Source organism: Antedon bifida, chromosome 7, assembly GCF_963402885.1.
Source record: "Antedon bifida chromosome 7, ecAntBifi1.1, whole genome shotgun sequence".
Taxonomy (NCBI): Eukaryota; Metazoa; Echinodermata; class Crinoidea; order Comatulida; family Antedonidae; genus Antedon; species Antedon bifida.
The window spans coordinates 8,976,154-8,986,639 of record NC_136232.1 but is presented as its reverse complement, the minus strand read 5'-3'; the positions used below and the strand labels follow the sequence as shown (position 1 = coordinate 8,986,639).

The 10,486-nt window shown below is 32.3% G+C and overlaps 1 protein-coding gene across 1 annotated transcript; it reads right to left on the bottom strand.

The window, feature by feature from the left end:
- Nucleotides 1-39: 39 nt before the first annotated feature.
- Nucleotides 40-9,989, bottom strand: LOC144848887 (uncharacterized). Its single transcript, XM_078705839.1, has 20 exons — nucleotides 9,604-9,989; nucleotides 9,200-9,376; nucleotides 9,003-9,062; nucleotides 8,517-8,782; nucleotides 7,971-8,218; nucleotides 7,740-7,887; nucleotides 7,439-7,624; nucleotides 6,838-7,173; nucleotides 6,409-6,485; nucleotides 6,012-6,075; nucleotides 5,005-5,286; nucleotides 4,455-4,696; nucleotides 4,043-4,295; nucleotides 3,411-3,575; nucleotides 2,695-3,069; nucleotides 2,224-2,481; nucleotides 2,000-2,114; nucleotides 1,551-1,674; nucleotides 1,371-1,438; nucleotides 40-697 (listed from the first exon to the last, which is right to left on the bottom strand). Exons 1-20 carry the CDS (start codon nucleotides 9,854-9,856, stop codon nucleotides 678-680), a joined length of 3,717 nt encoding a protein of 1,238 aa, XP_078561965.1. The 5' UTR covers nucleotides 9,857-9,989; the 3' UTR covers nucleotides 40-677.
- Between the last annotated feature and the right edge of the window lie 497 nt (nucleotides 9,990-10,486).

Here is a 10,486-nt window from a genome sequence, read left to right as displayed (position 1 = left end):
AATTGTGTGCTCAGTCTGGAGAAAATGGCAAAAGGCTAAGTTATCAGTTATCACTTTGTAAACATGACCACAGCCATTTTCCCCTAACTGTGCTAAATTTTTTTATTTTGATAGGAATGGATGTATGATGAAGGTAATGCATTCTCCCATATCCATAGTAAAGTTATGGTAGGTAAGTATTTTTAATGTATTTTTTTAAGGTAAAAAAAATTGCTACTTATCTTATCATCATCTATTTATCTATTGAATTAGTAAACAAAATTTCCTGAATAATAAGCATACCTTCTTCCCTTGCAATTATTAATATTAAATGTTCATGTAGGTGTATTAGGTTCAAATGAACTCACTAATCAACTACAATATGAGAATGCATAATGCATATTTCAAGCAATTCATTTTAAATTCAACTATCTATAACATTGTTTCATCATTAGCATCTTAGTAATTATATTGTCTATTTTGTATTATTTTCCATCTTTTATATCTAATGGTATAAAAATATACATCTGCTTATAAATATGTAAAATATATAGTGGGTAAGTATATAATATTTATATTTAAAATGACTAATTTATTATCAAACTGCTGAGTTGCATATTGAAAATGGTCTAATACTATCTTTCTTGCTATTCAATATGGTTTTCATTTTGTGTCACTATAGATGAACTATAAATGTTTCATTGCAAATTGTCCACTCCTACAAGAAAAAGAATGAAAATAATTACCATATGTATCGTTCATTGTTTGTTTGATTTTTTTTGTGTGTTTTGTTCTGTCTTTATGTTCTTTTTTTCATTACTCACAATTTGTTTACACTTATTGTACCTGGCTTGCCCGGCACAAGTGTCAATTGGAGTAATCCAATTGATGTATAACTTCTTCGGCACTAGTCTCTTCTTTTTAGCATATTTTTAAAATTTGATATGTTTTTTTTTAATCAAGTATATTAATCATTTATTTGAATACTTTATTTTGTCAAATGTTAACGTAATATTTGAAAGAAGAAATAAATGTTACTTGAAATGAAACATCATTTTTTATGTGCTAATTGATCAAATAAAAACAGGAGCAATGATGGTGTGTTTTTTTTGCAAAAGAACACCCACATTTTTTGGAATAAGTTACAAAAATGTTATATTTTTTACAAAGCTTTTTTTTGTTCATATTTATTTATTTTTATTTAATTGATTTCTGTTTCCTCCACAAACAGAAAACTCAGGATAAATCTCACTAATCATTTAGGTACCCCCTTCCTACAAATCTTGACAATGCCCTTTATTCATAAGTATCTATAGCAAAGCTTTTGCCAAAATGTTTATACATATTTTATTTTACTATTCTATAAATTGTGAGTACAATTTTAGAAATACCTGATTTTGATTCTTTTGAGTAGACTACTATTGTATTTTTTGAATCTGCATCGGATCTGCTTTTGCATCTGAAAGCAAAATATTAAATTTACAATATTTCAGGTTTTTTTACTGAACATGTGTATGTTTAAAAATAGTTCAAAATGAATCTAACAATTGATAGAATAATGCGTATTTTACCTTTTGCAGATTACAACCAGTCCTATCAGTATTAGGAGAAAGACTACTACTCCAGCTACTGAGCAAATAATCAAAGTGGTGTAAGACTGAGAGACATCATCCTTACAAACACTGTCTTCTGAATCTGATAAACAAATAGTATTTGCTGAGAACATACAGGGTTAGAGTAATGACACGTATGATCTTTGTGTTTTCCTGGCTGATAAAAATGTATGCAAATATATTTAAACTTGCCTTGCCTGCTTAGGAGGCAGATATAAGTAAATTATAATATGAAAAATATTCCATTTAAACAAATATACTCTATATCTTTTATTCTCTACTAGTACACTCTGTTTTTTTACAGAAGACAAAGGAAAGGAAAGACGTTTTTGGACTTGGTGATATAGAATACTGAAATATTGCAGGTGCAAAAGATTTGGACCCAGTTTTTATGGTAAGGAACAAACCTTGTTTTCTTGACCACTTATCAACGCTTTCTTCTGGGAGACATTGTTGGCAGTCATCTGCTGGGTTTGTTTCTAATGCTGCATAGCAACGACCGTTAATATTACAGGAATTTTCCTGAAACAAAATTGATTAAACTAAATTATAATGAAGATGATACAGAGGATATTTATAACTTTTCCCTATTTAGATTGATGCATTGGAGACAAAACATAAAATTGTTTACCTTGAATGTACACTTTCCAGCTGATGAGTTACAAGTCTGACAAACTGAATCATATAGAAACATTGCTGCCATACTTTCACTTATCAATTCACCATCATTACTGATTGCTATCAGGTAGCCACTGGCAACAGTGCCCTCTCTGGGTGCCTCATGTTTAACTGTGGGTTCTGGTAGAGGACATTTAACCTCTTCAGGCGTTCTAAATATACCAGGAAGCACATGTTCTTTGGTAAGTACCACAATACCATTCTCATTAACCTAAAAAAAAGGATTAGTTATATTTATTATTTTTCCAGTGCCACAGAAAGCTTTCAATACAGAAGGGTTTTAAGGCATTGAAAGAGTTCCCACGACAAAAAGAAAGATTGTCACCAGTATAGCCATTGTAAGTCAAGACGTAAATTATTTTTTTGATGCTGTTAGGTTTATTCTGAAATGTATGAATAAATATTTAATGGATTAAAAACTTACACCAATGTGTTGTAGATGACAGGTGATATTCATTTCTTCCAAAAAGTTTTTACCAAAAACTTTTGCTGATTTACATGGCCTTTCCCGTACATCACAGATTCCATCTCCAAGAACAGCAAACACTAGAGGGGGTTCAACCAGAGAGATTGAACAATCATTTCCTCCTAATCCATCGTTACATTCACATGTACCATTTATACATTCACCCATTCCATTACACTCGTTTACACATATTTTATCTAGTATATCTGTAGGTGGAGCTAGAGTACCATTTTCTGTCTTTTCCCAATAGATAGGATTTTTGGTAAGGACAACCTTACAACGCTCCTGCAGAATTAATATTGTATCTTTGGCAATAGATACATCATCAAATACCTACAAGGATAACAAAAATAATAACTTCAATTGCTTGTTTCCATAATATGAAATAGTTGTACACAGCTCTTGAAAATAGTTTTTAAATGATCATGAGAAGTTCTAAAGCTCTATCTACACTATCAAACTTTATGTGACAAAAAAATGTGATGTGCCCATATATGGACATGATGATATCATATCACTACCATATTTGGGAATATCACTACCATATTTGGATACATTTTGTCAAACTAATTTGATAGTGTAGGCAGAGCTTAAAAGGAGTTCTTTTGTATTTCAAGTATCTTTTCTTATAGCTAATTTTCATCTATTTATTATATTGTCCTTATAGAACCTACCTTGACATCAACAACACATCCTTCAATAATATCATCAATAACAACTGAACCATTGTTGATTGTGTTTAAACACAAACTGTAAGTAGTGGAATTTACAAGCGTCTCATTACAAAGTCTTCTGGTGTACTCTTCAGTTAAACCACTTGGAGTTGGAAACTCTGGGACCTATTTTAAATCAGAAAATGTGTAATAGTTTAATTTCCTTTGATGATATTTGTTACAAGAATAGGCATACGATTGTGTTCAATGTTTACTGCACTTGCCTAAATAGCTACTACTTAAATACTGAGTTAAAAATGGTGAGGGTTTTGTAGACGACAAAAAAAAGACATCAAAGTATATTTTCGTCTAGTATAAACCAGTACTTTTTGGGCGGGTAACTGAAATTGCCCAAGGGGTACAATGAAATGAAAAGGAATTCAAATGCTTTGTGTGTATGTATAAATTTGTTTATAGGTCAGGTGGACCTTTAAAAGCATATAGGTTCGTCCAAAACATAACATTACAAACATCTGTTTGTTATGAGTGTTCATTTCTTTTTAACTATTTTCACATATTTCAATTTAGTTTTTAAACTTATTGCCTTAGTCAACTAATTACTAACTGTAATCTAAGTTTAAAAGTCAGAATACCGTTTTTTCGAAGTTGGTATCATACACAAGCGGCTCAAATTCAAAATCGCCAACTAGGTCATCTGTTTCATCCTCTACTGATCTTTTTCCTATCCCATTCGATTCACATTCAAAAGATCCACCATCAAATCGTCCATCGCAATACTTACAACTTTTGATGTTACCATTTTCACCACATGTACAGTAGGCAACTTGCTCATACCGATCACCATAATCAAGATTACCAAGAAATAAATTCTTACTTTTGTCAACCCTGAAATTATTTTATGTCTTTATGTACATTTAATATTTCATATCATTAAATACCTTTTGTTTTATTTAAGTTAAGTTTTTTCAAATAATAATAAATAGAACTACAATAGCATATGAAAACATGACAACAACAACAACATGAAAAATATTTAAATCCTACCTCCAAATTTCAGAAAATTCTTCTGTTGCAATTGCACCATATTCAAATTTGTCACATTCAGGGTGACAATCATAATTGATGTTTCCATTTTTATAATACACATCATTTTCATCTATTGTATCAAAATTGCCACACAGACCTTCAACATTTCCAGAATCATCAGAGGAAGCGGTTAATGACACATGGAAGTATGTACTCTGATATAAACTAGCTGTTACTATTGATCCAGTTGGTAATGTGATCTACATAAATCATAAAATAAAGTTATAATACAGAGAATTATTTTTAGCCTAGCCTTAGCCAGTGGCATAATGTAGAGACCTGAGGCCCTTGGTTTGTTTAGGAATCCTAAGTGGCCTTCCAACGCTGGAGGCCTCGGACGTTTTTAGCCTTTTTCGACATATTTTAATGCCGGTTTTTTTCTCTAGGCACTGCTCGGCCCCCATAAGGCCCTGGGTTTAGCCAGTGAGCGCTCATTTCCTTATGTCACTGGCCTTAGCCTGCCTATAGATCTATATTGAGTGTATTTTTTAAGCACTACCATACTTACTGTATATGTTCTACTTATAGGTTTTATGTCTGACGAAGGTATTTTCTCCCCGTCGTCATATGTAGCTAGTTTAACTCTTGTATCCGATGTCTGTACCCCTGGAATGAATTCACCCGTTGCTGTTTTCATGTAGATTATATGATTGTTACTGTCTACCTGGTTGTTATTACATCGAACCATGTAATGGTATGTATTACCAATTTGTACCGCAACTCCACAGGTACATGCAACAGCACAGTTGATACCCCTAGAATCACAACAAGGTACTACTCGTACTTGAACCTACATTTTACAAAATAATAATAATAATAACATGCATAGAAATTATATTCTGATTTTGTTTGTGATGGGCACAGCAAAGGCTGTTATGTCCTTACTATTAACACATTAAGCAATAATTATGCAATAATTTTGTAACACCAACTGGTTGTTGCAGTTTTTTTTTTCTGGCTATCAATTTCAGAATAGTTTGAAAATATAAGTATTATTCGCCAATTGATATCAAAATCAAGATAGAAGCTACAAGTTTTGTGTTGAAGGGCAATTTATTTGTTGAAATGATATATAGCTCTGCCTTGTTAAATAGTATACGAGAATGAATGATTATATGAGGACAGTGTTTTCATGATTTCTGGTGTTCTATGACCTCATGGAATAAAATTGAATGCAGTCTTCCAACGAATGAAAAAAACAAATACTGCACAATAATTATTTCACCTGTTTATATTAATCAAATACAAAATTGATGCTTTCATCTTCAATCGAAGAAAAGTAACAGCAAAAAGGTGGCGCTCTGATTACAAATGTAGAGCAGAGACATATACTCAGCACACTCTATAGGTTGGTTTTCATTTCCATCATTTATCAACCTGTCTCAACGGTTTTATAAAAAGGCTGGCCATTGAATAACATGTGATACAAAATCAACCAATCAAATGACACAGACTGTGTTATAAAATTCAATCTTTTAATATACATTCAATATTTGTGTAATATTTTATACTGACCTGTATTGGTAGATAGTTGTGTTTGTACAGCAAATAATCCCCAGGTTCATATAGATGATAATACCTTTACATTAATAACAAAAAATAGTGTTTTTAAATTGTTGTAATCATTGAAAATTAAATATTCATTATTTTACCAGGAAACAGTTTATAAATTAGATAACTTTAAATGTAGATATTACTGCTATTTGATATATTTTGTCCACAATTTGTCCATTACAATTTTTCTTTATAATATTTAGGATCCCAAAGTGGATACTGCTTTGAAAGATGAGAGATTATTATTTTGTATTCCCATTAAATTTATCCACAAATAAGTATTACATAAAAACTCCCTATCATATCGCAAATCAGCAGTGAAGGAATGTATTTTGGATGTAATTTAACAAAAACCTACCAGTTATCAAATGTTGTGATGTGTGGATCCCCAGTTATTTCACAAAGTGTATCACTTGGTACATCTTGTACAATTACCTATAAAATTATATATATTTTGTTTGTATATTCATTATATGTTGAGATACTTTTCAGTTTTGTCATCAATAAGTTTATAAAATCGTGAACCAATTTATTGTTTACTTTGATGTAAAATGTTTGTAATTATTTTTTACCAAAGCTTAATGTAAATACAATTTATTTAATTGCTCGTTGTTTATGGTGTGCCTTTGTTGTTTAAAAGTGAAGGGTAGTATATTTCATTACAACATTTTCTGTTGCTAGTCATTTAACTGGACTTATGATTAGCCCAGGAGCAAATATGGTGTAATTGGTAATTCAATAGCATATTCTTTATCAGGACAAACATTTCTTAAGTAAATTCACTTACAGTGAGTGGTTGGATTACATTTTCTTGATTTCTCCATATTCTTGATGCTTCTAGAGAAAAGCTAGTCCTATCGCCAATAAATTGGATGTATGGAAACTTATCCCCATCATTAATGTCGTCTCGTTTCGCAAAGACTTTATACACGGCTGGAGCATCGTTTGTTACCGATTGCATACACTCCGGTACCAGCACATCATCGTCGTCAAATATTATGTGAATATTGATTTTTGTCTGACCTTGAATATTTTTTTGTAAAACTATTGGAAATGTTGATGTAACAGTAATGTCCTGGCCTTCATCACTTTCACTTATAATCACAGTATTATTTGGTTCAATCTGTAAAAATTATTTGAAATATTTCTATTTTGATTTATTTTTTATGTCATTAACATCATATCACTGTCATTAATCACTAATTGGTAGAGCAGTAATGTTTGCCTACGAATATACTGTCATTAAGGCCAATTTACACAGACGAGTAATGGTAAAACAAAGATAAAATTATTTCTTATAACCATTTACAAAAAACGTAAAGAGGGCAGGCGGTTTCCGCTCAGGATAGATACAGATTCTATATGGGACAAGCAAAGTTACTACTTACAATAAGCCCGGCATAGATGGTGTTGCTTTTGACTCCTGGTGGAAACTCAACATAGATTGCAAAGTTACTACTTACAATAAGCCTGGCATAGATGGTGTTGCTTTTAACTCCTGGTGGAAACTCTACATAGCTTGCAAAGTTACTACTTACTATAATCCCGGCATAGATGGTGTTGCTTTTTGACTCCTGGTGGAAACTCAACATAGCTTGCAAAGTTACTACTTACAATAAGCCTGGCATAGATGGTGTTGCTTTTAACTCCTGGTGGAAACTCTACATAGCTTGCAAAGTTACTACTTACTATAATCCCGGCATAGATGGTGTTGCTTTTTGACTCCTGGTGGAAACTCAACTCAACATAGCTTGCAAAGTTACTACTTACAATTAGCCCGGCATAGATGGTGATGCTTTTCACTCCTGGTGGAAACTCAACATAGCTTGCAAAGTTACTACTTACAATTAGCCCGGCATAGATGGTGTTGCTTTTTACTCCTGGTGGAAACTCTACATAGCTTGCAAAGTTACTACTTACTATAATCCTGGCATAGATGGTGTTGCTTTTGACTCCTGGTGGAAACTCAACTCAACATAGCTTGCAAAGTTACTACTTAAAATTAGCCCGGCATATATGGTGTTGCTTTTCACTCCTGGTGGAAACTCAACATAGCTTGCAAAGTTACTACTTACAATTAGCCCAGCATAGATGGTGTTGCTTTTTACTCCTGGTGGAAACTCAACATAGCTTGTGTTGCTGAATCTTGCTCTAACTTCACAATGAATCTAAAAATACAGATTAACTTCAATTAGTAACTGAATGGTTCACTAATCAACAAGTTTCAAACACGAGCAAGCATACACTTCATTATTATAACCAAGGCCTTTTTCTTTTATTAGTGTTCAGACAATTATTAGTGCATGTCCTCTAATAGCCCTTTCACATTACGTAGAGTTTAACACACACATTGTGGCAACCACCTGCAGTGTAAATGGTGTATGTGTGGTGTGTGTAAACTCATCAGAGTTTGGCTAGGCAATTTGAAATGGCCATCATTATACAGTATAACTAATAGCAACTTGCCTGTGAGTTCAGTCTCTCGTTTAGGATGCATTGGTTAGGCTCACCGTCTCCACAATCATGTTCATCACTAATGAATGCAACTACTGTACTATCAAAGTTTTCGTCAACTTCTTCCTCATAAACAAATTCATCATTTATGTACCACATTACAAGAAAATCCATTTCTTCATCAATATTCTCATTTGTATAATTACAAACAGCTGCTATTCCTGTGTCTTTAACTTGGAAGTCTACTATTGGTTTTCCATTCAGTATAGGGTAATAATCTGTACAATAATTTATATAAATGAAATGAAACATTTTCCTTTAAATAAACTCATTGAAAATCAAAAAACTTTCCCAAAATCAGAATTCTTTTGCATTTAAAATTCAGAAAGACATTTTGTGCCAGCTCAAGGGTGGCTACTGGATTAGTTTAAAATATTTTTATTCATAATTTTCATGAAATGATTTGGAAACATAACTTTGATATATTTAAAAACTCACAGCCACATGGTTCAAAACCTGTTTCTGAAGTGGTTCCATTCTGGCAAGGTAGACGGGAATCTGAAATCAGATGATAGATAGATTCATAGATAGATAGATTCATACTTTATTCTCATCCATTTCTGGAAATTCCATTTCATAGCATAATTAGAAATCAAGGTTGTCTTTTTATATCATGATTTTCAAATTGAACCAACCTGTGCAATATGCCATGTCACTTCCTGGTGCACCATATAACAGATGTACATAGTAGATGCCTTCAGGTGAGTTGCATGCCGTTATACAAATTGATAGTTCAAAGTAACAAGAATCAAATCCTGCATCTACACAGGCCTTCATATTTTGAAAACCATCAGAGATATCTGGATAAACACCTATTGGAAAAGATTTACTCAAACTTAAAACATGAGAAATAAATGCGACATGAAAACAATAAAAGACATGTGTAACTTTAGTGGTTGTAGTGGTACTGGACATCATTTTAATAGTGTATATACTTAATATTCTATTAGTGGTTTTAGTAGCATTCAATATCAAGGCTTAAGTCTCTGTTCGTAGATTTAAAATCCTAAGTCTAAGTTCCAAGATAATGATTATTTACCATCAATCCATATTGGGTATTTGGTACCACAGTGGTAAGTTCCTGGCCTGGAGGTTGGCATGGTGACGTCAATCCTGTCACCTTCATTCATAAGTCGGTACCATCCATAAGGAAGGGCAAAATCATTGATATATCCGGATTCAGGAACGTATTCAACACTCCGCTCCCAGTTAGTCAACATGAGATTTGTATTACAAGCATCATCATCATTAAGTAATCCAATATAGCATGCTGTAGAACAGATACATTCCATGTAGTTGAATACTATTCAACTACATGGAATGTATTATAAATACTAATAATGAAGATGATGGCATCGATAGCAATAATAAGGATACAGTGTTATATCAGACATTTCTACTGTATAGTGCTATTTCAATTTTTAAGAAGATACACCCTTGTGATTGTCAAAGATCATCATCATCATCTTTTTTTTTATTCATTCTTTCTGTAATTTTTGTGTCTCACATATCTCTAAAACTTGCAAACATAACAATTCGTAACTTTCTCAACGTATCGTCATTCACATGAAGTTGTGCAGCCAACATTTTCATGATGTTTACAATTGCACGCACAATTTTATGAATTTCGCGTATAACATATAATAGGTTAAAAACGAAATAACATTTTAAATTGAAACTTAGCAAAGTGTAATTTATATCATGCGCTAACTTTCTGATGAAAAAAAATGGCAAGTTCCACAGAAAGTTATCGTTCGCATGATTTACCGTTTTAAAAATTTTAATGAAAAAACGTGAATTACTTGGGTCTCTTATTTTCATCATTACAGTAAATGTCAATATGTTATAGCTCCTCCATGCTGCACTGTACGTAGTAAGACACAAAATAGAGAGCACAACTAACAGCATGTTATTTTCTTTAG